Here is a 23,510-nt window from a genome sequence, read left to right on the forward strand (position 1 = left end):
TTATTATCTTTTATGGCTGTCCTTGGAAGCAAGGATATGGATATATATATACAGATATATATATATATATATATATATATATATATATATATATATATATATATATATATATATATATATATATATATATATATATATATATATATATATATATATATATATATATATATGTATGTATATGTGTGTCTATATGTATATATATATATATATATATATATATATATATATTATATTTATTTATTTATTAAGATGCAGGAGCCAATGTGAAAAACAACCATTTTAATAAGACAGAAAAAAAATAAAAGTAGAGATTGGTATTAAAGGTAATAGACTTGCTTTATAGAAGGGTGAAAGGTTAAAATGGTATGGGGAGAACGGAAGAAGGAAAATTACGAAAGCATGGAGGTAGAAGGAAACAGGGTCTAAAGAACTGGACCTCGGATGGAAAAAAGTTACCGAACAGCACAATACGAGGATTTTAAATTTGTACAGTTTCAAAGCCTCCCGAGCCCTCCTCAGTACGGACGAAAATAATAAGCAACTGTAAAACTACTGAGGGAAAAATCACGCTAATGGGATAAATTAAGAATTAAAGTAAATGGCAAACATGACGATAGCAGATGTCCCTTTCGTAAGGTGGCCTGTTGAATTAATGCTGACATCCGTCCGGGTTAATGCTAGGAACTGACGCATTGCACAACTATGTAGCATTTGTTCTCTACCCGACACATACAGGTGAAGAGTGCAACCCTGAAACGCACTTACACATAGGTCTAGAAATTTGTGTGGCTAAACTTCTGTTTCTCAGAATGAGTAAAACATACCAGGTGGAACATAATCTTTATGAAATTATATTATTATTGTTGTTATTATAAACAACTATTACCTTGGTTATGTGATGGAGAACAGAACAGAGCGAACGGAAGTATAGTAAGAGGCAAGATGTTCCAAACATTCGAAGAATCATCACTGTCTTCAGTAATTTGGAGACCATCGACATTCATAGTACTGCAAAAAGGGTTCTTTTATAGTTTTAAGGTAAAGACAATGAAACACTTCTGATGTGGGACGGGTTTACATCATAACATCTCAGAGAATGTGAAATCCGACTCTCAGGAAAGCTAGAATTGCTCGCGAACTACAGACGCGAAGTCAGTAGACAATTGTGAATTTTCCCTTATTAAAAGCAAGTTTATGGAAAACGGCCAAGCAGGATATTAGCATCTGACGACAGCCTGAATCTCATTTATCACTGATGGAAATGATAAAACACTACGTTGGACAGTGCTGTCTAGATGATAAAATTCCAAAAGGCTGATAATATGAAGAGAGTAGAACATCATTCCAATAACGGTAGAACAAAAGTCTAAAGCATGTGGCATTAATACTGTCATATGCGTAGGAGTAATATCCTAAAGAACAGTACTGTACATCGATCTCTGCCAACAAGATAGTTCTCAAATGCGATGACAAAGAGAGCGTGAACTTTTTAATGTGAGACTGAGTGTTGTCAAATGCAATGGTTAAGTAAATTGTTACCTTTACACAGCAGACCATTGCGTGCGAGTATAGTGTAGAATTTGCTCTTCAGTAGTCTCAGTTTTGCATGATTTCAGCCTGATACCTCACTGACACTTATCCTCTCCAAATCACTGTTAAGACTGGGAGCCATATCATTTCAGATTATGGAGAAAGAACCGAAAGAAGAGAGACGTCATTTCATTTTCAGTACCAACAAGAATATCACTTTGGCTAAAACCAGGCTCTGTAAAAAAAAAAAAAAAAAAAATCAGCTTCTGTCCGCCACCGGTCTCTTGCATAAGCTGCAGAGATCAATCTCATGACTTCCAAGGCTGATTTATATTTAAAAGTTTATGGCTATCTACAGTATATCAAGGGATCATTAAAAATGAAATCTAACAAGTTCGGAGGCAACTGTCCTTTTTTTTTTTTTATCTACATCTGGCGAAAATGTATTTAGAATTGCTTGACAACTTGGTAACTGGCTGCATGTAACATGTCCGGATAGCATCACTATATTTCATGTTATTACTTGGTGATCAGAGCGATCAGAATTTCCACATCGAAAGTGTGTGTGTGTGTGTGTGTGTGTGTGTGTGTGTGTGTGTGTGTGTGTGTGTGTGTGTTAACAACAAAACTGAGTTCAGATACTATGAAAGAAGTGTTCATACGTTGAAAAGTAAATTGCATAGCCGCCGAAGTCAGTGTACTGGAATGAGTTTCGGATGCACGCTATTTCTTGCAGAGCAGTTTATGAATTTGCTAAGTTAGAACAAATCACATTAAATATTAGAAGAAATATGTAATTGTCAACATCATCTTAGGACTAGATTGTACTTAAAACTTGGAATTGATAACAATGACTGTATGCGGAACCTCTTTGGGGAGGTGTAACGAATACCTTATGGCGGGAGAACATCTTTTTGTTGATTTTCTTGGCAGTATTATAGTTTTTATGTCCTTTCAAAACACAATAAGTTTTGAAAGCGTTAATCTGAATTGAATGAATTTTAAATTTATATATGCCTGTATGTCTTTACAAATTCACTATTATTACCACATAATTTTGAAGAAAGAATAAATTATTGTGTATTCCACGGTCAGGTACAAGTTATCTTAACGAGACATTGGTGACAGGTTTATTTCCCGCAGTGCTAACAACAGCACCCCGTAGGAGACAGTACCGTCAGTGCACCTCAGGCAGTGCACTGTAGGCTTGACTTAAGGTTCTTTGCAGCGTCCCTTCGGCCACTAGTTCAACCCCTTTCAGTCCTTTTACAGTACCTACGTTCATATTCTCTTTCTTCCATCTTACTTTCCACCCTCCCATAACAATTATTTAATTGTGCAACTGCGATTTTTTCCTCCTGTTTCACTTTTAAAACCTTTTTACTCTAAATTTCCCTTTCAGCGTTGAGTGACCTCACAGGTCCCAGCGCTTAGCCGTTGGCCTTTATTATATACCCCATTCCACAAGAAAAACATGACAAAAATTATGAAGAAAAAAAATTCAAGTTTTAAGTAGAAACTTGTATATTGAAAATAGTGATAATTACATGATTCTTCTAATATTTAGTATGTTTTTCCAATTTGCGTTAAAATATGTATAGAAAATACATAAAAACGTTCTGCGCGAAATAATTTATATCGGAAATATATTTCAAGACTTTGGCTTTAACGACTGCCTGCTATTTACTTTTAGATTTACGAACGCTTTTTTTCCGTCTTTCAGTTTAATAGCTGCGTTAACAGACGTGAGATATATTTGAGGAAGAACTTTTGGCCGCTGAATAAACTCTCATTTGGATAACCAGTCAGTAATATGAAACGTAATATTGCTGTTCGGACACATTACATCCAACCAATCATCACCAAGCTGCCGACTACTACTAAATGTATATCTCCATATTAAAAAAAAAAAAATACAGTAAAGTTGCAGACCGAAGAGCTACGGTATCTGAGACAAGTTCTTCAACTTCATAGTTTTTTCGCTAATTTTTTGCCACAGATGTGTATGGCAGTAATGGAGAAGCCTAGTAAGCAGCGGTGATTGTAAAAAAAGTTTAACATTCATATAGAGCAGGGTTAAGAAAATCCGTCACATATATGGCTAATTTCACGAGGAGGTACATCTCTCTCTCTCTCTCTCTCTCTCTCTCTCTCTCTCTCTCTCTCTCTCTCTCTCTCTCTCTCTCTCTCTCTCTCTCTCAAGACAGATTTACAGTTCGGAGTTTATACCGGAAATATGTCGTAACGTTATGAGAATTTCCGATGAAGAATTGTTAAATCATTGTGGTAATGGAATGTCGAAATAATTGTTTACGTATAGTATGGTAAAGACCAGATGAATAATGTTTCAAAACACTAGCGGGTCTAGAAAAATATCATTTTGGGGGGGGGGGTGCCACCAATTTTCATATACATACATAATGTGTATATATATATATATATTTGTTCAATCAGTTTTTTTATATTTTCCCATTTTTATATTTCTTATTTATGTTATTAATATAATCTAAATCTTCAACATTATTATTATTTTTCATGGGGGGGGGACTTAACATTTATATATTCCAGCTATAGGTCACATACAGTGCATTATATAACGGCCAACCTCACGTCTGCATAAATTTTAGCATCAATGGCCTTTAAATGCTGTGACCGAATCAATCATTTAAAACCTGGTTCCATGTTTTTGGCATAGAATGTCCTTATCTACAGAAATCCAGAAATCATAATTAGACATATTTTTGGAAGCTTGCTAAACAACAGGATTGAATGAATATGGATCACACTATAAGGTCAGAAAGGGAAAGGTGATAATTGGGTAAACACGGAGATCGTTGGAAGGGAAATTTTATGTTCACGCTGCTGACGTTGATGAAAATTAAATGAAGATGATCTTATTGATTTCAGTAATGATGGGAAAAACTGGTCTGCCAAACCTTGTGCCAAAAAAGTAGTCACTGCAGTAGAAGAAGAATAGAATATAGAGTTTAGGCCAAAGGCCAAGCGCTGGGACCTATGAGGTCATTCAGCGCTGAAAGGGAAATTTATAGTAATGAGGTTTGAAGGGTGTAACAGGAGGAAAACCTAGGAGTTGCACTATTGAAACAATTGTTGGAGAGGGTGGAAAGTCAGATGGAAGAAAGAGAATATGAACGGTGACACAGTGAAAGGAATGAAAGAGAATGCAGCTAGGGGCCGAAGGAACGCTGCAAAGACCCTTAAGTAATGCCTACAGTGCACCACGTGGGGTGCACTGACGGCGCTACCTCCCTACGGGGGTCACTGCAGTAAGAATGATGAGCTAAACATAATTAAATGTAAAAAGAGGGAGAAAAATGAAGATAGGATAACTGGTGGCATCACAAACGACAATAATCAAGACTAAAGGCTCTCGGAAGTAATACTTTAGCATACCGAAAAAATAAGTCGACGATCTTATCAGTGACCGACAGCTTCGCAAAAATGTGAGGTCACGATGTTAGAATACTGAGAAAATATGTGCAACGATGTCCATGATTAAGCTGATTTGGATGTGACAGTAGAATGTGTGAATAATGATACTTTTCAGTATCTTGGTCAACTACGTTTGATAAAGAATAATTGTGTAAATCTTGGCATAAAGGTGTAGAAATTATGAAATTGATGCTGTTTTTGAACACTGGAGATTAGTAGGAAAATGCAAGCTAGTATATTCAATTTTCTTCTCATAAAACCCTAAATGGGTGGACATCATCAAAATGCTTTTTTGAAACTGCTAGTTTTACTCTATTGATATTCTTTGTAATAAACACGAAAAAGGAGTCCAATTTGGCAGGCACGACAGGAAATCGTTGACAAGTAGGGTTAACTTTAAAGTCCTCCTGGGCCCCTGTAGGCTCATAGGGCAGGCGCTGATCTCCTGTTGTTAACTTTAGGTAACGAAATTTTGTCAAGATAGTGCTAAAGCAGTTAATCGTTGTATCTTATAGAATTTCGTAAACAGATTAATGTAACAATCTACAAAGAAGTGTTGTAATATATGCGAATGGGTAGGCCAGGTACATCCGTTGATTGGTCACGTACTTTTGGCAAGATGTCAATTATATTAAGAAATTATAGGGAGCTTTTAGATTATGTTAAGTTTATATTTTTAAGGTGTTTATTAATGTATAAACAGCTCTGATGTTATAAATCCATGCTAACCTAGCTCCATATTGTCAAACGATCGGTCAAACACGTTCGTCCTTTTCAATTGTTTTATCTCTTACATATCCTGAACCTTCCTACTTGATAGTAAAAGCAAAATCGGAGTAACATCCTATATAAAGGAAACATATAATATTCATTGTTTGGTATGCTAGTGACTCCTAATATTTTTGTAGTGAACGAAAAAAAAAAGTTCAAAGATTTTGAAAGGGCCTGTGCTGTGCAGGTAACAGACGTAAGACGCATAATCGGAATGGAACAATGAATTGGGCCTTCCATGGTTGGCCTCTGTGAATGACAGGATTAAGAACCTAGGAGTAATTAAAGGTTACTTCAGTCTAAATGAAAATTTTGTAACTGAAACATGTACGAGAGAACTAAATGAGTATATATCTAACGTCTTTGAACGAGAGGGACGGTTTTTAATTGTTTTTCTGTTCTGAAATCTGGTTCTTAACACATACTTGTCCCATGCATTAGTCTTGGTAGTGATTCTGTCCTTTTTCATTGGAGGTGTTCCTGGTGATCTTCTTTATATCCTTTTGAAGATGTTATGAACATGCACTGTATTGAATATAGAATTGAATATAAAATTTAGGCCATAGGCCAATTACTGGGACCTATGAGGTCATTCAGCGCTGAAATGGAAGTTGACAGTGAAAGGTTTCAAAGGTGTAACAGGAGGAAAACCTTGCAGTGGCACTATGAACCAATAGTTAGGAGAGGATGGAAGAAAGAGAGTATGAAAGTAATGCCTACTGTGCACAAATGAGGTGCACCGACGGCGCTACCCCCCTGTGGGGTTGCACTATATTGTATGAATTTATGATAATAAAGATAAAGTTATATTACGGTGAGGCACCTGTGACACTTGGCAGATACCATGTGTTGCTGTTATTATAAGTATTATAATTATACTGTCATAAATATTGAAGTTCAAAAATGATGATAGAGTTTTATATAATTGCGCTAAAAACTATTTAATCAAAGCAAGTACAGTAATGCTAAAAAATGACGCCACATGATTTCGGAATATTTCGCTCAAAGTTTATAAGTAGGTAACTAACAAACAAATTTATTTTTTCTTTGAATGCTAAAACATTTATTTAATAATATAAGGCTATAAAAAGATTCATATATATTCCGTAAAAGAAGTACATAAAAAGATTCCTTAGAATTAAATCCATCATATATGTCTATATATGTCAAAATTATAAGAAATTACGTAACCCAAATCACCAAAAAACATTGACGAATTATTTCCATAACTTCGTCAATTAAGGGTCGATGCCTTCAGCAAAAAGTGTCCATAAGACCAGGTTTGAATGTTAAGATTACATTTTTTGATAAAAATCAAGGAAAGCAATCTTTCATAACATTATCACGTTGTTGAAGTAAAACTAAAAATTTTAAATACAGTGCTAATGAATTATATATACGCTTTGACCATGGAAAAACTAATAATTACGGAGAGTATTAATTGAAACATCCACTTATATCAACCTGTGGGTGTGGCCATGAAAGGTGACAGGCTGACAGGATAGCTGTGTAGTCTTGAAGGCTAGGCCCAGACCTGGGTCTAGTTCGCAACTTGACTGAATTTTATTTGACTTAGTGTGATTAAAATTCCTGATGTACTGGGATACTTCATTTTCTCGTCAAATACATGGTTTAAATATATTTCAGACTGCGCATCGTGGTATTGCAAACCCATCATTGCTCGGGCAAACACAAACACATGGATAAATTCGAGAAGTTGCAGAGCTTTTGATGTGCAAATACAGCACTGCAAATGCCGATCAAGGATGCAAATATTTAATATTCAGAATTGCGTCAGTCGGAACTAAACACTGCACATTACAGCTGAATAATGAGAATTCTCTTGATATTGATATTCTGTGCAGTGATGATAACTTAGAATTATTTGCTGACTATGTTGATGGTCGTATGATTAGGAAGAATTTACAAGTAAAATCAATATACTCTCGTTGTCGAGTGTCTTGATATTGAGGATTGGACAAGTTACGTGGAACGCAGTGCGGCTCAGCGAATGTCGTTACAAAACATGTGTACGACCGGGAAATAAGAACGAGGGTCCTGCAGACAGTGGCGTGACTAGCGTTAGTGGCGCCCGGGGCAGACTCTGAAAGTACCGCTCCATTCCCGTGCTAAAAAGTACTAAAGTGGTGAAAATTAAAAGCACATTTTAAACCTTAACGTCTCAATAATTTATTGTATTTCATATAGACGTTGTCAAAAATCGCCTATTGTCCAACAGCAGAGTCGATAAATCACTGTTCAGTGTTCCGATCAGACGAAATGTACTAGAAAATCTAGAATTATACCAGAACAGACCTGCTCAAAAGAGAATCTTATTCGGAGACGGAACTGGATAAAGACAGCTTAGCAGAAAACGACATTTTAAGCAATGGTTGGACCTGACTGACGTTTATTAGAACTTTTTATCAAGGGAATAATTTCCAGTGAACATTTTTCGTAGAGAACAAATCAGCTTACATACGATGTTTTAACAAAGTAAAACGTGTTGGAAGAGTCGAAGATAAAATACTGCTTTCACTGAGATCCCGTAGACAAGTAAAATAACAATTATGGAAAATGCCTTCCAGTGAGTCTAAAAGATAAAGGGTCCAAATCTTTAACATGTACTTTTAAACAGAGTAAATGGTAACAGGTATTTTCTCGTTTTTTTTTTTTTTATATACAGGAAATGCGACCTCTTCTGTCAAAAAATGGTATTATATAAATATTTTTTATTAATGTACAATTTATATAAAACTATAAGAAAGATCTGTCCCCAGTCACACATTTCGATTTTTATTGGGAAACATTACTGAATAAGTAAAAGGCCACAATAATGTATATGAGCGACTGTATTTTTCAAAATACCAAAAAAAAAAAAAAAAATGCAGTCGCTCACATAAATTATTGTGGCTTTTTAGTTATTATTTCCATAGATAACATAGATAACTAAAAATGTAACAGTTCTGTTCTGTATCGAAACTATTCATTGTGCAAAATTATCTACTGCTGGAGTTGATTCTTTAACAATTTTATAGAAAGACTGCAGGCATAAGTAACTCATTTTTCCTATGTGAAATAATCCTTAATGATTGTATTGATTCTGAAAATACTTTTTGCTGGTTGAACGTAAAAAAAAAAAAAAAATCATGAGGCCGGCAATCGAATTTATCATGCACTGATTCAGCATCTTGGTTTGAGTTCTCCAGCTGTCAAAATGATCACATCAGAGCTGGAAATAAGTTATTAACGCCATTTCTTTTTTTATTAGTTATATTAAATACCACTTGTACAAGAAATAGAGTCTTTTTAATTGTCGTTAAATGAAAAACATTTGTGTGGGATGTGACGCAGCGTTACACTGTTGCCATCCTCGAGTTTTTCTTCGTTAGATCCTGCTGAACGCACACAAGTGAAAGATGTTCAGCATCATTCTGTAGACAGACAAGGTTGCTATAATCCCTTAGTATGCCCGGTTCAGGTCACCTTTATTTAAAACAAATAGTTATTAAGATGGACTGAGTATCTTGCTGTACGTTGAGGTCATTCACACAACTAATATCTTTGATATTTTGTTTTCAGGCTGGTTTCTGGGGTCACGTGAGAGGTACTGGATGCGCCCAGTGCGACTGCCACCAGGTCGGTAGCATAAGTCCTCAGTGCGACGATGCCACAGGGCAGTGTCGGTGTCGACCTGGAGTGGGAGGACCGCGATGTGACACTTGCCTCCCTGGGTACTGGGGATTCTCGCGACAGGGATGCAAACGTAAGACATTAATCTCTCTCTCTCTCTCTCTCTCTCTCTCTCTCTCTCTCTCTCTCTCTCTCTCTCTCTCTCTCTCTCTCTCTCTCTCATGCATCATACATAAGATTTTGCTTTTGCTAAAAATTTTACACATTTTCAGTAGGCTATGCCTAATATCCTAATAAATTCTCAGTCTCTTCATTAATAATTGTTCATATTCGTGAAAAAAAAATTCTGATACAAAAAAGAATTACAGTCCAGTTAAACTTTACAATTTCTGTTCGTAATGATAATTTTTCACAACGCTCAAATTTTTGACCCCTCAGTCCCTTTAATGGCACTTTAAGAGTTAATCAAGACCCATTTTGAACTTATATTTTCAAATTGTAAAAATTTATCGAACCCTAATTTTGTCATATGAAAGGTATTACTATTTATTGCTGGATGTAACTGCCTTGTTAAAAATGACTTCTAAGTAATGTTGCAATTTCATCCTATTTGAAGTAGATCATGTACATTATGTTGCTGTGCAATTTCTTGTTTGAAATTTTGTGATTATTACACAGGACGTTCATTGTCCTTAGACTCTGGTACATAGAAGAAAATGAATATGTACACCCTGTGTTTTAAGTATTATTATTATTACTATCATCTGGGTTGAACAGGTTTTAAAATCTATACACTTAGAAAACAAACTTTGAACAAACTTTGGCTGAATAGAATGCATATAATATAAAATAAAACAAAAGAGGAAATGCAACTGCAGTTTTAGTTAAATAACCATTAATCTTTAATACTGGTCAGATATGCGAATGACAGTTATTTACAGTTCTCTGAAAAACTGATCTCTTGCAGCTTGTGAGCCTTGCAGCGGCCCAGGTCGCTTCTGTGACCCGTCTTCTGGGCGATGCATTTGCCCAGAGAACACCGAGGGAGATCGATGTGAGAGGTGCTCTCCTGGATCTTGGGATTATGATGCTTCCAGAGGTTGCAAGGTTGGTATTAAGGCGAGTTTACAGGGCTAGTTTAAGATAGAGGTTGTAAAACTGCAATGTGAGTATGAGGTAGAAATGACAAGACTGATTCAAGTACAAAATTGTAGCGTTGGTAGGAAGAAAAAGTTGAAAGGCTTCTATCAAGGCTAGATTGAAGTAATGCTGGTAGACTGCAATGATGGTACAAGGCGGGAGTTGCAAGGCTGATATTAGAACGAGAGTGTATTGTTGGTAGGCAGTAGTGATTGCAAGATTGCCATGAATCGGTGAGTGCAAAGGTTGTATGAGGCAGACGTAGCAATACCGACATTATGGCCAGATCACAGTGTAGGTTGGAAGAAACGTCCGCAGCGTTTGTCAAGTTTGCGTGATGAAGAAGTTACAATAATGATTTCAGGGTTAGATGTAATGCTGGAAAGAGTGCGTGATTACATTGTTGTTACAACAGAGTAATTGTGAGGGAAGTATTCAAACTTTGGTAAGAGGGTGAGGCGGCAAGGTTGGTGTCAGGTCACGATGCAAGCTTCATGTTAAAGTCGAAGAGGTGACATAAGAGTAAGGTAAGAAAGGAAGGTTGCACGATTGCTATGAGGGAAGGTTGTAATTTCTGTATGATTATGAGTTTGAAATGTTGGTATAAAATGAAGTTGCAAGTTATTATGATGATGAGGTTGTAAGTTTGCAGTTTTGGTGTCTGAAAAGTTTGAAAAGTCGGTATGGTTGTGTGGGTGACACTATAAGTTTGACTTGAGGAGGCATGTTGGAATTTAAAGGAGGATCATCAGCCTTTTTTTATTTCAAACATCTCTTATATTGCTATGTAATAAGCATTAAAGTTAGTTAGCCCACGGCCATCCCATAGAAAAGTTTTTCTGGTAACAGTACTGTAAGGATAATGACTTGTTTTAAAGATCTGTTCTTACTTTAGGTTTTTCATGGCGTATTTCCACATTTGCTATGTGTGGGGACATCAGAGACCCAATGGATTTTTATGAAACACCCATTCATTTCAGTAAATATGTGAACAATGTCATAATATAAGAGCTTTTCAAATTTCTTAGGCTTGTAGTTATCAGGATACTTTATCATTGAAATAATCATAGATGTTCTTCTTTTGTTATACATAATGTAAATGGGCTGTGATTAAATCATTTATTGATTCCACAGCCCTGCAACTGCTCTGGAGCTGGTGCCATCACCCGCCAGTGTGATTCCCGAACTGGTACTTGTGTTTGTAAGGAAGGCTATGAAGGAGAGCACTGTGGCAAGTGCAAATTTGGCTTTTATGGTTTCCCTCTCTGCACCCCGTGTAACTGCAACATGGCTGGTACCAACCCCCATAACTGTGATAGCAAAGGCCGATGCCAGTGTGATCGAAGTGGACAGTGCCCCTGCAAAGTAAGTAAAGTGTTTTCAGGAACAATTTTGTGTAATTTCCTTTTTGATATGAAGTGAATTATGGATTTTATTTAATGGCAGCAACAATAATCTCTGTTTTCAATATATCTTTCCAGGCCAATGTCGAGGGTCTTAGATGTGGTAAGTGTGAGGGTGGGACATTTGGGCTGTCGATAGATAATCCCTCAGGTTGCACAAGCTGCTACTGCTTCACGCGAACGAACAAGTGCACACAGGCTGATCTCACTTGGTCTCAGGTACGACTCTGGGTTTAGAGGGATATGCACAGTTCATTAGTTAATGTAGATGTGGTACCACTGTGGATACCAGACTTAGCAGTCTTTTACAAAATTGCATGTGGTCTTGAAGCATTTTGAGTATCAAGTGTTTGTGTGTTTTGGCAGGTTTCTTTTTTTTTCACTGCTGAACATGATACTCATTTTACCATTCTTTGCTATATTTTCTCTTTCTTAGAATCATATATAGGAAACGCTGAGTTCTGCTTATCTCATTTTTGTCTTTATGGATGCCCTATGAAAAGTCTGTTGAGGAGCCACTAGACTTCATAAAAACCACCATGGGCATTGAAATGTGAAAACATGCATGAGAAATAGATAAGATAGTGTGAATGTAATTCTGTTTAACAGATGCGTAAGGTCCTTTGTGTGCGTATTGTTTACTTACATCACTCCAACACAAGACTTGCAAGAGTGATAACATACACAGGACTTTCACTTTTAAGGAATGTACTATATGTGCACTCTTATTTGTATGTACTCCCCACTTTTAGTTTTTCAGCCTGCTGTACCTGTTATGGTAAAGGTCTTGAATCTTGCATTATATGGTTCATGATAAACTATAAATAAAATTTTTCATGATTGTATTACTTGTCTAGAGCATGTATGAATGTTAATTGATTTTCCAACTTGGGTAAATTGTTTTAACAGCTTCTCACTCCAGCAAATTTTAAGGCATATAAGCAAGCAATAGTATGCTTTGGAAAGCGTGCATTAGGAACTGGTTGAAGATGCCATTTAAAAGGTGAAGGTAGTTTTCACTTGGGTGATTATCCATCTTCTGTTATTGTTTATTTTTCCGGGAACTTTCCTGCAGTAGTATTAATCTCTTAATCAGAACCCTTTCCTGAAAAGCTGGAATTTTTCCTATATTACAGGTTCACCGTCACTCTTTGGAAAGAGCATGCCTCTTGCTTTATCTTCTACCAATACTGACCATATTTTGTTTACACCGTAAACACAACTTAGATGTTCAACCATGTTAGTAGTGCCGAATTTTCAGATTCACAATTAGTTGTTTTTACCACTCATTACCTCCCAACTTACATTTTTAATTAGCTGACTTATTATCACAAGAATTATCCCTTCATCAATGTCCATAGCATTTTATTATCATTCTTTCTTGTTAAGATTTTAAGAGGCAGAGCTATTCATCCAGCTTTGGTAAACCAAACATGGGTTGGCGTCTTACCCATCTTGTTGGACTTGGCATAAAGTAAATTATATTTACTGCATAATTTCAGTATAAGGTGTATCTGTTATTTTTACCAACTATTTCAAGTGTTTTAACCAGGCCTTTATTTTCATTTATTTTAAATTCCAATTTTTACTTGTAGACATCAGGACAGCATGTATAGTTTTTTTTTTTTTTGTTATACTTTATATGATCAACATTCAAGGCGTATGCCGTAGTGATGTAGAAAATAACGAAATTTCAGGCTCTAATAGAAAAATATTCGACATTTAAGGAGTGTGGTCGGTGTCCAAGTAATTTCATGGAACTCAATTAGATAGGTAGGGATACATAGTTTTATTTTTAATTCCATATGGAAAGTTTAAATGCCCTGTCCTTTCTGTATATTTCTAATGGGAAGATATTTGTAAATAAGTTGTAAAGGTTCTCCAGAACGTAACTGGAAATACTTTTTGGATGACTTTCTTTCTTTTTCTAGCAATAAACCCTTAAATTCACTATTACAGTATCATAGATTATTACTTATCAATAACATTTCAATTATTGATATTAACCTTGTTAAGATTGCCCAGGAAGTATAAGTTATTTGAGCACATTCCTCCAGTTTTGATTTCTGCACGATATCACGATAAAAGAAATATTCTGAAGAAAACAATAAAATGTTAAAATGTGGTCTAATAGTACTACTGTACCAACTGTAAATGTTGTATAGGAATCAGACTCATGACATGAAAACACCAAACAGTGTCTGTGTCTTCATGTTCAGCTACTTGATACCAGATGGATCTGTTGGTGGACGCCATATTCCTACAAATATACTCATTAGCGGACATCTGTAACACTTATTCTGAAGATAAGATGATGTCAGGCACATTGTCTGACAAACCTCCATATAAACCAGCTGGAAGAGGATTACAATTTTTCTATGATCATTAGTTGAAAAAACTAGTAACTTTGACATCCGAAAATTCAGTGACGGTTTTATACCCAGCAGGGCACTAGATCAGAGGGCTTATGTAAAGACAGGGTCTTCCATTAAAACTAGCCATCCACAACCAAAGTATTCAAACGACTCTGGGAGATGAGATGCATCTGTGATGAATTTATTCCCAAACTCTACAGATATAAAGCTGTGAATGTACTCTGCCTACACTTGATCTGGTAGCTTCAAAGGAAAATGGCTTTATACACCTTACATCTCACTCTTAAGACTACTAACCAACATTGTATCATCCAAGCTGTTGTTAACCTTATTCATCAACCCTAGCCTCATCACCATTGTGGTCACAAAGGGATTGGTTCTATAACTTGCTGCCACTCTTGACAGATCTGCACTAGGATTTTGTGAGGTGGATAACCCACATCAGTCATTTTCAACTAAACCATCATTTCTTTGAGCATTTAAACCATGTATTTATCAGTTTTTTGCAGGCATATTGCATGGAAGATTTGTTTACCCCGTATGCGATCCACAGTGGATGTTTGCTAAGTGAAGTAGGCCATCATGTATGATTGGTGTTATGGAAGACATCTCTCTGCCCTTCATATTTTAGTGGATCACTTCTTTATTTTTTTTTTTTGTATGTGGAAAAAATTCGTTCAAATTTTTTTCAATATCACTAGGTATAAATTTATGCTCTGAACATACCATCCATACCATGAGCCAGTGGATTGAATTTCATGAGTTGTCTCAGCTGTAAGAACTTTCTCAAGAACTATTGAGACATCTCATCAGAGAGCTGGGTCATGAAGTGTAAAACGACCCTAATCTGCAGAACCTTGAAGGGAATCTTTTGAATCTTTAAGACAAATCGTCCTTATTAGATACAGGTATATCATAAAAACAGTTTGATTTTCTTCGCCAAATCAAGTGAGTGAATTGCATGGGTTCTTTACTAAAGTGGCCCTTTTTTATATGATTACTATCTTTGAAACTACTTTTGCCTTTTACTTTATGGTAAAGAGTAAAGGATGTAACAATACTCTTTGCTTTCCATTATCTTGGATATTTCATAGTACACAGGATGAGCAGCTGTATTTGTCCAATAAGAATTCTATGCTTGTACAGTATTTGAATAGACTAGTTTATTCAGAACTATTTCTTCCATAGTCATCTACAGTTCTGTTCTTTTAGAGAATTACCAAGAATGCCATTTTTATTTGAGGTAAATAATCTTGTAGGTTTGTAGATCTGTCTAAGAGTGAATTATAATGGAAGGAAAGACACAGTGCATAAATTTAGACCTTTATTCATATACCTGTGTATTCTTTTTAAATGCCTGTTTGTTGCACAAGTTTTTGAGGTACCAACAGTATTCATAAAATTTTATTTGAGGGATGTCTTTCACAGTTTCTAGAAAACATTCTTAAGTGACCTATACTTTTGGGTAGACAAGTGATCTTCTAGCCAGCATCATCAACACTTCTTGTACAGTACATCTTTAACTCTGGGTGCTTGAACTTAGTGTCATTTATGTAAGTTTCTGTACTGTTGCATATGAGGATCATTCATTATTCCCTCTTTACATTTGTCATTCAGTCTGTTAAAGAGAGCCTCCACTATATAAATGGACACACCATATCTGTTTTACTAATTGATGTGTCAGTCTCCTTTTTCAAAGTAGTTAGCTCATAAAGCTTATAATACTTACAGTGTCCATTCATCTTTAAAACTGTTGTTAATTTGAATTGCATTCTTCTTTTTTGTTTCATACTTATGATAATGCAATTTGGATAGCTGGAACAATTTGGCTTCTTTTTTTTTAAATCTTCAACTCATAGATTATGATTGGGTTAAATGGTTGCTTTTCTCACAGGTATTGATAGTTTTATATATCATCAAACACTGGACTTTTAGTATAGGTCTGATAATGGAAATATCTTTTTTGGGGGATTCTGATAAGGTTTGTTAATCTTGCCTTGATAATGTATATCATCTAGTATAATTATGAGTGCTTCTAAGTTGTATGCAAGTATATATATATATATATATATATATATATATATATATATATATATATATATATATGTATCTTCCTTGCTTGACTGGAACATATTATGAAGGAACGTGAAGGGTCATTATGCCACAGTTTTCTAAGTTGTTTATAGGCACCTCTGAATTTCCATTTCCTTACTAATTTGAATGAATGTTAACCCTGATGGAGTGTTTATGCAGAAAAAGCTAATTTTTCCAACCATACCAGCATGGTAGAGCTCTCCTTGTGGACTGTATGTTTAACGATACCTTAATACATTAGATTCTAATGTCTGCATATAACATTTTTTATTATCTTCAAATAACTGAATCTCTCTGACAAGTCTATGACCTAACTGAATAGTGATCACAAATATTTTTTATACTTTTTTTTATTACAGTTTACAAGGGTGTAAATATCACACTGTTAATTGAAAACATTTCCTTTAACAATGAAAATGCTAGGCATAATTTCCTCTTCTTCGAAAAAAAACAAAATATAAGGAGGTTTTTTTTTGTACCTTTGGTATAAAGACTAAATTTTTCGTTCATTGAGGCTAATTTTGATACTGTACTTGTAACAGGGGGTGTACTGTGTCTAAATTTCTGCAGCTTTAATATACCAAATTCTTTTGAAATTTAGTTTCCATAATTTCTTGATGGAGAAAATCGTTGTGAAGAGCTGGTCCAAAGTGTCTAAAATCCATGGTAATTTTCAGTAACAAATAGTTCAGCTACAGTATGTACAATGAACAAGTATAATACTGTACATCATCTAAAAATAATACAAATTTTAGGCCTTTATTTTTAATTGGGACTTAACTGTTGGCTTTAGGCTTTTAAATTCTGTTATTTTTTGGACAGTAAATAAATATAAAACCTTTTATATTTCTTGGTATAATGTTTGCTTTATTCAGAATATTAAATGCACCTTGGTGTACTGTTTGATAAATGTTAAACTAAACAGTGACAGTTGAGTACTTCAGTTACAATTGTAGCACCTCACCGCTGAATCAGCTTCATTGTATTATACAGATATTGTTGCCAAAATAAGTTTTATACTCATTGTGAAAAGATAAGAGGAAAAAAGCCATCCTTGGTAAAACAACTACGCATCTTGGCATTATTTTATACAGGGCATATTTGAGAAAATGTTATTAAAAGAAAAGTGGAACCAGAAAATATGATAAAAAAAAAAGCTGAAAAAATTGAACTACAATACGTTATATGCAGGCTGTCTAGTTTGTCACAAACATCGTCAGATCTTGAAGGGATAAATGGACTATTACTTTTAGCCTGCTTATTACAGCTTGGTTTGGAGTTGAATTTAGTATAGAAATTCAGAAATTCTGAGCATTCAACTATGTATACATGGGACATCCAAAACTATAAAATACATTATTTTATTACATGCTAATATTAATTTTGGTAGTGTCCCTTTATATAACACCATCTTTCACATACCAATCACCATCATTTTAACTCACCACCATCACAAGGACCATCCTCACCAACACCTTTACAGCTGATGATGATGAGTCACCGGATCTTAACCATCGAGTATCGACCGCCAGGACACAGAGTAGCATCCTATCGCCCAACTGTTACAGTATTCCGTCCATGGAACACGCAGGAGATATGTTACATTAATGTAATTATTGCAAGCTGCCAGCTGTAAAAATCCATGCTATACTTGGCCATTTATTCTATGTTTGGTGGTGTTATGTTGTAAATGTCAACATACACACACACAAATTATAGTTTTCAGTAGATTTTGTGGATGAGATAATGATGATGTACTGTACTGAAATGTCTGATGTTTTCTTGTTGCTTTTTGTAAGTTTGCCATGCCTGTCTTTTGAGCTGATTGATGCATTTCAGCATTGTCTTGTTTGCAGTGAATGGTATTTAGGGTTGCTTGTCTAATACTATGCTATTCTGCATATGTCATGATTTATGCATAGATATGTTTTTGTTCTAAATGTCTGTAGCTGTTAAATATCCACCTGTGCTGTATGTTTTTTGTTTGATGAGATTCCATACCTTTGTTAGGTAATTTATTAAGAAGATAGAGAGAGACTTCCAGTCATGTTTTTATGATTAATGCATTTTAGTCTTAAGAATTGATATTATATTTAATTTATTTCCACTTTTTATATATATAAATGTGATCCAAAGTTGTGTTAAACTAACAGTGTTCCCTGACATATAAGCTTCTGACCAATATGTATATGGTACGCAGAAACTTTTAGGTCTAGCATTTAAAAGACCTTTTTATTCCTTGCTTTTTATCAAAATTCCATTTTAATTCCATGTTCAGTCATTTTTTTGTCTGCGGCTTGAAAAATATATTTACTTTTTCTGTCTTTATGCATTGTCGAAAATGAATAAGACCATATTAAACATAATGTATTACTGGAGGCAAAAGAATTTTCAGTTTTGAAATATGACCATGTGGCATTTATTATGCTTTTACTGAAACAGTAATCAAGGTTATTGTAACAATCAAAGTGATAGGACTTTATAATGAAGGATCATCTAGCCAGGTTACTTGAATGAATTGCCCACCTAACAAAACACTTCTGCATTGTTCCCAACTCTCATGAAGTAACAGTATTTTCTACTTCATTTGTATATATTTTCATATACGTAGATTCTAAAGAACAAAATCATTTTTATTCATTTCTCACAGTTGTTAGGAGAATGCAAAAATCCATCTTAGGTAAAGCCCAGCAGGGATTGGGGCAGTGGGAAGCTCTTGCCCTGTAAGCTTTCCAAAAGGGGACTCCTGATGAGCTAAACATAACATACAGCATCACTTCCACTAATGTAATTGTCATATTACCACATTACTGCCTATTAAGTAACATTCTTCACAGAACCAAGGACATTGCCACTAATTATGAGGTTGTCTTAAGCTTGGGGAATTTTAACCAAGCTCTGGGGAATTTTAACCAAGTTAGTAAATCAAAGAGAATTCAGAAAAAATGTATATAGATAAATAACTTTCTGATTCAACTCTAGAGAGAAGTAAGAGGAATATTGATGTTTCCCATTACAGGGAGAGGATAAGAATGTATTTTGATAGACAGATTTTATGTTGAGCATGACCGTATTTTCACACAAAACCTGCCCCTAATGGATTAAAACAAACAATCTTAACAATTTAGTGATGAGTCAAATTTGCTTTTGTGAATTGAACCTTAACAGTGACCATAGTTTAGTATATTTCCAAATGCTCACTCCTTATGGGCTCAAAATGTTTCTGAATCGGTTAAATTTTTAAAAATCGTCTCAGGGTCATTACATAGACCTTGGAAACCTCCCAGCTGTAAAAGCTTACTTTGCTCACCTGTTCACTGCACTCACTGTTAAGACTCCAGATTGGGGACTTCTTTCACTTGACTTGTCCATTTAAGGAAATAGTGCCCCTGAAGTCCTGTAACATTTCCTAAATAAGATCTTGTTGTTAATGAAAATTATTTGTAACTACGGGACCGAATAATTAGTGATTAAACAATCTCCTGGAGTGCTTTGGTGAATAGTAACTTACATTATCAATTCATTAATGCAGAAGATACAGATATAACAAGTTTTTTAGAGCAGAAAGACCACTACAGAAAGATTGTTCTATATTGTACACTCTTAGTAAGATCAGGTCTTCGGTGCACACATTTAAATGAAATATTCTAAACAGTAGGAAATCAGTGAATACTGTATGAGAGATAAAGATATACTGTACAATACAGTACATTGACCTCTCATGTATACATCTTTTAAAGTGGATATGCTTTTAAAGTTAAAAACTGAGGCAGACCTCAGTGAATTGTCATTCAACCATATTTGCTCTTGAGTTATGGTCATACTAATACTTTTTCCTGGCACCAGGTTTTTTGTGGACAGCAAAAAATGTTTTATCATTTCATGTCAGGTATGAACTGGTGAAAGCAATGTTATGTGCAAAATAACAGTATCTTGAAAAAATTTTGCCTGGCTGAGATGTGATGTGTCTTTATTGGTAATGTAATATACTGTATCATTATTTCTACATAAAATGTGCCACAACTAATCTCTTAAGCTGTTGTTAGATGTTCTTATTTGTTTACGACATGTGCACAAAAGTTTCTTGATTTAGAAATCACCGAAATATTTGCTTAATGCTGCTTTAAATTTCATCATTTTGAAAATGGAATACTGTAGTAAGATTACATTTTGTAATTCATTTAGTTCACATTTTTGTAGGTGATTGTCCTTATCTTTTTTATGAAAAGTTCCATATGTGCCCTTTTCCAGCTTATTACATTATCATCCTATACTTTTATTACACTTATGCTCTTATGGAACATTATTATAATATGTATTAAAGAAATTAAATTTTTGCTGTAGGTCATAAAGCATAATGCTGTTTTTGTTCGGATGTATCTTGCTTCACAGAAGGAACTTGATAATAGCATATATGCAAAAGTTCATTTATCCTGCATTTACAGCTGGTCTCTGACCTGTACTGTGTTGTTATATGCATCATAATCATTGATAGAGTACAACCTTTTTATGATTAAGATCAAAGAAGAACAGAAAAATTATTCTCTGTGCTTAAAACCCATGTTCTGCTTGAGTTTTTTACAATATTTTACTACCTTGACAATGTTATGGTTTGTTTCAGCAATTTTTGTGGTAATGTTAAGGTACACTGTACAGTATATGAATGATTATGAATTATGTTAAATTGTATTGTTTCTAATAGCTAATCCCTACCTCTTTCAGTTGGCTTTGCCGGGTCAGAGAGTCCTGAGTTTTGGGGAAGATGAAACTAAACTTAACATTACCAATCAGTTGCATGTAATTCCTGGCACAGAAGGGGATGTTACCATTGGCTCCTCCTACCCTTTCGATGCACCACTTTATTGGCAGCTCCCAAGAGAATTCATGAGAGATAAGGTTAGTCTGACATGTTTTACAGCACAGTTGTGTTGCTTGATCACCTGATGTAAATTTTTATGACTGTGTACTGTAGCATGATTAAAAATAAGGTACTAAGGGTTTAATGTACAGTACCCCTCTCCTTTTTAGGTTCTTTCCTACAATGGTTACCTTAGATTCAGAGTGGCGAGCGAAGGAGGTAAGAACAAGTTTCCAAATCAGATTCTTGAAAGCTATCCATTAGTATCACTGCAGGGCAACTGGCAACTTGTTCTTGAGTATTACCCCCCTGCTATAGTTCTAGATGGTCGATATGAAGTCAAGTAAGTAAAAAACTGGTTTTTTGAATGACTTGTGGTTTAGTAAGCAAACACTAAAGTATCAGTAGAGAGAATAGATCTAACTTGCCCTTCAGTTGGAGTTTTATGCTAATTTCCTGACTTGTACATGTACAGTGTTTACTTGTGTGGAAGGTGAGTACTCACTCTGATCTGAAGAGCAAAGCACAGCTCTTTGGCACTGCTTGTGATTGTGCAAAACTCGTCTCAACTTAGTTAATTTTTACCATCAAGTAAAGCAATTCACAATTTGCTGCTGTTATTTTTGCAGATGTATACATTTGTGCCTGAACAAAGTTTTAATGGCTTGATTTTTATGAACTCTGAGGTACTTTCTTGAAATTGTTTATCCTTTATAATATTTTTTATGGCATAGTCTGAAATTTCTTTCGCTTTTAGAATACTGTATGTATTTTTTTTGTACTCGAGACGTTAATGCTTGACACATGAAAGCCCTATGTTTATTTATTATGTATATATATTATATATATACAGTATGTATATGTATATATATATATATATATATATATATATATATATATATATATATATATATATATATATATATATATATATATATATATATATTTATATATATATATTGTTGATGTGGGGGATTTCAACGCCAATCTCTGGTTAACGTCCCCAATATCTGGTTAACAGCACTGTTAAGTGGGATTTTCAGCTCTATTATTGCCAATTGTCGGTTAGCAGTGATTTTCAGTTAGCGGCGCTCGTCCAGGAATGGTACCCCCCGCAGTTAACTGGGGACTGCCTATATATTATTAGGCAGTCCCCAGTTAATGGCAGGGGTTCTGTTCCCAGCCAAGCGCCAATAACTGAAAATTGCCGATAACTATGGCAATAAATGGCATTTACAATGTCATAAGCACCAATAAACTGCTTATCAGTGCTGTTAACCATTTATCAGTGCCGATAAACCAGTTACTGACACCGATAAACCGCTTGTCAATGCCAATAAACTGCTTACAGACACCGAAAATCGCTTACTGTCGCTGAAAATAGGGTTAATGACATCGTTAGCCAAGCGCTGTAAAACAGAAATGCCGTTAACCGATGCCACTGACAAGTGAGGGCTGCCTGGATATATGCAGTAAACCCCCCGTATTCACAGGAGATGTGTACCACACCCCCGCAAATACTTCAAATTCGCGAATACTTAAAACCCCTCTAAAAACACTTAGAACTGCCTATTTGGATAGTTCAAACACAAAAAAACCCTCTAAAAATGCTTATACATTAGTATTTTAATAGTTTTATCATAAAAAGTGCATTTAGTCATGAAAATTATATAAAAATACAGTAACTTTAGTGAATATTTCTCAGTGAAAAATACTGCGATTGGGCAAATTTTCCACGAATAATGTGTATGTATGTTCCATAGAGAAGTCCATGAATCGTGAGAACGCGAATACGGGGGTTTACTGTACGTGTATATATATATATATATATATATATATATATATATATATATATATATATATATATATATATATATATATATATATATATATATATATTTATCATCATATGATATTTCATCTCATTGATATTTCATCTCAGTTGTTGTCTCTCTCTCTCTCTCTCACAGGATAACTCTTATTTTTTGGGGTTGTAAAAACAAAATTTGAGAAAATACAGTAAAAATATAAATGAGGGTAGCGTACAGTGGACCCCTGCCTATTCACAATTCCGGATTTGTGGCTTCACCTATTCGCAGATTTCTCTGTGGAACATATATAGGCTACACATTATTCGCAGAAAATTCACCTGTTTGCAGTATTTTTCATAGAGAAATAATCACAAATTATTGTATTTTCATAAAATTTTTATGACTAAATGCATTTTTTGTGATGTGATAAAACTATTAAAAT

The 23,510-nt window shown here is 34.8% G+C and overlaps 1 protein-coding gene across 2 annotated transcripts in view; it reads left to right on the forward strand.

Moving 5' to 3' along the window:
• wb (wing blister) overlaps positions 1–23,510 on the forward strand; it is a 423,965-nt gene that overhangs the window by 342,712 nt on the left and 57,743 nt on the right. For both annotated transcript variants that reach the window (XM_067121957.1, XM_067121958.1), the window contains exons 24-30: positions 9,337–9,520; positions 10,355–10,494; positions 11,662–11,892; positions 12,009–12,149; positions 17,883–18,008; positions 21,122–21,295; positions 21,428–21,600. In XM_067121957.1, the coding sequence (XP_066978058.1) occupies positions 9,337–9,520; positions 10,355–10,494; positions 11,662–11,892; positions 12,009–12,149; positions 17,883–18,008; positions 21,122–21,295; positions 21,428–21,600 (1,169 nt within the window). The remainder of the gene's footprint in view (positions 1–9,336; positions 9,521–10,354; positions 10,495–11,661; positions 11,893–12,008; positions 12,150–17,882; positions 18,009–21,121; positions 21,296–21,427; positions 21,601–23,510) is intronic.

Source organism: Macrobrachium rosenbergii, chromosome 20, assembly GCF_040412425.1.
Source record: "Macrobrachium rosenbergii isolate ZJJX-2024 chromosome 20, ASM4041242v1, whole genome shotgun sequence".
Taxonomy (NCBI): Eukaryota; Metazoa; Arthropoda; class Malacostraca; order Decapoda; family Palaemonidae; genus Macrobrachium; species Macrobrachium rosenbergii.